The 3,332-nt window shown below is 59.5% G+C and overlaps 1 protein-coding gene across 1 annotated transcript; it reads right to left on the bottom strand.

Moving 5' to 3' along the window:
* Positions 1–2,412: 2,412 nt before the first annotated feature.
* Positions 2,413–3,285, bottom strand: PPTG_24297 (hypothetical protein; the record flags this gene model as incomplete). The annotated part of the gene is made up of 2 exons (XM_008916199.1): positions 2,413–2,617; positions 3,278–3,285. 2 exons carry the CDS (start codon positions 3,283–3,285, stop codon positions 2,413–2,415), a joined length of 213 nt encoding a protein of 70 aa, XP_008914447.1.
* Positions 3,286–3,332: the final 47 nt, after the last annotated feature.

Raw genomic sequence — 3,332 nt, 5'->3', positions numbered from 1 at the left:
CCGGCAGCAGGACGGCCAGCAGCGCGTCGACGGTCCAGCCTACCAACAGGACGGCAGACGCCACCGTCGCCGCGGCGGACGCTCCAGCGCGGCCAAGCGTCGACGGCGCCAGCGACCTCCCCGGGTGACGCGCCACCACCGCGAGCACCGCCTCGACGAGGCACTCGACGACCTTCACGCGGTGGTGAGTGCGGCGCCCGGGGACCGCACGGCGGTCAGCAGAGCCCGGCGGCGGGTCGGCCGCGTGTCCGCGGCCATCGACCAGCAGCGTCTCCGCCACCGCTTCGACACGGCCGAGAAGGCCTGCGTCGACGACATCCTGGCGAAGGCTCGAGCGGCGAGGACAGCAGCGACGACGGACGCAGCACCGGCTGCAGCGACCCAGGCGGCGGCTCCAGCGTCAGGAGCCGGTGACGACGGCAAGTGCCCCATACTGGCCGACCAGCTATGGGAGCACTTCACAGCGGTGAACACGCCAACCGCGAGCTTCACTCCGATGGCGCCAGTGGGCGCCCAGTTCCGCACCGCCCTCGCCCGCCTGCCCGCTGCTGCCACTGCCGCCGAGCTGCTGAAGGAACCGTCGACAGTGGACGAGATTGAAGACCAGCTTCACCGCGCGCGTGGACCTTCAAGCCCAGGCCTGGACGGCGTGGGGTACGACGTCTACAAGCAGTTCACACCGCAGCTGCTGGCGGTGCTCCACGCGGCCTTCACCTGCTGCTGGCGCTACAAGAGGGTGCCGCAGATCTGGAAGCTCGGCGTGGTGCGCCTGATCTACAAGAAGGGGCCGCGCGAGGACCCAGCGAACTGGAGGCCCATCTGCCTCCAGCAAGCGGTGTACAAGTTGTACGCCGGTGTCCTCGCGCGAAGATTCACCCGCTGGCTCGACGCCAACGGCCGACACGCGGACGCGCAGAAGGGTTTCCGAGCGGTGAACGGCTGCGGGGAGCACAACTTCCTCGCAGCCACGATGGTGGACCAAGCCCGCCGCAAGCGCCGGGAGCTGCATGTCATGTGGTACGACCTGAAGAACGCCTTCGGGAGCGTGCCACACGACTTGCTGTGGGAAGCGCTCAGCCGACTGGGTGCGCCAGCCGACTTCATCGCGTGCTGCCGCGGCCTCTACGACGACGCCGCCTTCATGGTCGGCAACGCGGCGGACGGCACCACGGCACCGATCGCGCAAGCGGGTGGGGGTGATTCAAGGGTGTCCGCTAAGCCCCCACCTCTTCACCGCTGCTATCAGCCCGCTACCCTTCGCGCTCAAGGAGCTGCCCGACACGGGCGTGAAGCTGTCCGCTGACGACCGTCCCGGTGCCTCGGCGTACGCCGACGACCTCAAGATCTTCAGCGACACCGTGGACGGCGTCAAGCGGCAGCACGCGCTCGTGGCGGACTTCCTGCGCTGGACCGGCATCGAGGCGAACCCGGCCAAGTGCAGCACCATGTCGGTCCAGCGCGACAACCGTAGAGTGTTGAAGACCGTCGGCCTCGGACTGCAGCTGGACGCCTCGCCGATCCCCTCCTTGACGATGACACAGTCGTACGCGTACCTGGGGATCGGCGATGGGTTCGACCACGTGCGCCGACGCGTTGAACTGGCACCCGCGCTCAAGCAGCTCAAGGACGACGCGACGGCGCTGCTACAGTCCGGCTTGGCACCCTGGCAGGTGGTGAAGGCGGTGAAGGTTTACCTCTACCCTCGGGTGGAGTACGCCCTTCGCCACCTTCGCCCCTTCCAGCAGCAGCTCCAAGGCTTCGACCGGCACCTCGCGCGCGGCCTCCGCCACCTCCTGCGGCTACCGACCACGGCCACCACCGACTTCTTCTACGCGCCGGTGTCGCGCGGAGGCCTCGGCCTGCTGCCGCTGACGGAGATGCACGCGGCGCTACAAGTGGCGCACGGATGGCAGATGCTGAACTCGACTGACCCTGCCATCCGACGCATCGCGCGCGTGCAGCTCCGGCAGATCGGTGACGCGAGACACCGGCTGGACACAGAGCATTGGAGGGAGAGGGAAGACGAGCTGTACGAGCGCCTGCTCAACTCGCAACTGGGGACGTCGGCGCATTCCAGAGGTGTCCTCTGATAAGACCATGCGACCGTCGTCGGGCGGAGCGGCTCGGCTCGGCGAGGGCGCCGAGGGTCAGTCGGGGAGAATTGCCACGGTCTACAGCTAGATGGAGGACTTGCTATTCTCGCGGACTGGATCCAGAAGGTCTGCTTTCTACAAGCTCAACGGACTACATCCTACAAGCAAGGGCAAGAGGAGCAGACGTCGGCGTTCCATGTCTAGAGTGGGACTGGCGTGAAGGGAATGTGGAGTTGCTGGCTTTAGGCCTGTGATCATCCAATAAATCATCGCTGTCTTCCTGGCTTAACACTCCTTGCTCCACTTATTCATGCGTTATCTAGAGTACTCGCTTCTGGGTAATGGCGTCGTACAGCGTCCACGTGCTTGACCTCGCCATCAGTGCTGGGTCACCAACAGTTGGTGGAGCGCGCTTCCATGACCTTTTGGCCTTGCGCATCCTGAACTTATTCTTCATTCGATCCATCCACATTTCTGAGCACCTGGTCTCGTCCAACGGTGGGCTGCCCGTTTCCTGGCTAATCCTAAATACACATCGTGTCAGTACAGCCATGGTTACATGTAAAAAACAGAACTAGCCTGATACTCCTAGTTAGAATACCACAATACACCTGTGGAATTCTCAAACAGATCTGAAAATGAGTGAAATAGATGATATTTCGACTAAATCTCTTGTTTAGCTATCTCGCTATTTGATTTTAATCGAGGATAAGCTCTTAAATCCTTTGTTGCACAAATCGTAATACCTCGCTATGGTTGTCTAATGTCGATGGACTCTAGCTGCTCGTGTTTATCTTAGTTTATTAACACTTAATATGCTTTATTGTAATCTCCTTGATGCATCTCAAAATTGAGTAAAATTAAGTCGTACTGTAAATCATTTCCTTTGCTTCATTGATCAACATAAAGCTTCCGAGTCTAAGAGCATCTCTTAGCCTCACTAGACAGGATTCTGACCAAACTTACCCAAAAGTTGCACTTTCTGGCAATGTGTCCCATCCCGCACAATTTTATTTCTGGTCACAAGATGTTACGTTTAGCAACTCCTCTGGTGTTTTTGTCCTTTTATGAGATGAAAAAATGTGCTTTGATAAATCTGGATTCAAAAATGTGATTTGCTAGAATCTGGACAATGTTTTCATTTGATCTTTGTTTTAATGCGTGCGGTGGCGAGTTTAGCCTACTTCTTCATATTTCTGCCTGGAATGTTTGAAAATGCCAAATGCTTGGTGTGGATCC

Source organism: Phytophthora parasitica (assembly GCF_000247585.1).
Source record: "Phytophthora parasitica INRA-310 unplaced genomic scaffold supercont2.80, whole genome shotgun sequence".
Classification (NCBI taxonomy): domain Eukaryota; phylum Oomycota; class Peronosporomycetes; order Peronosporales; family Peronosporaceae; genus Phytophthora; species Phytophthora nicotianae.
The sequence above is the reverse complement of the archived record's forward strand: the minus strand, read 5'-3'. Positions and strand labels throughout refer to the sequence as shown.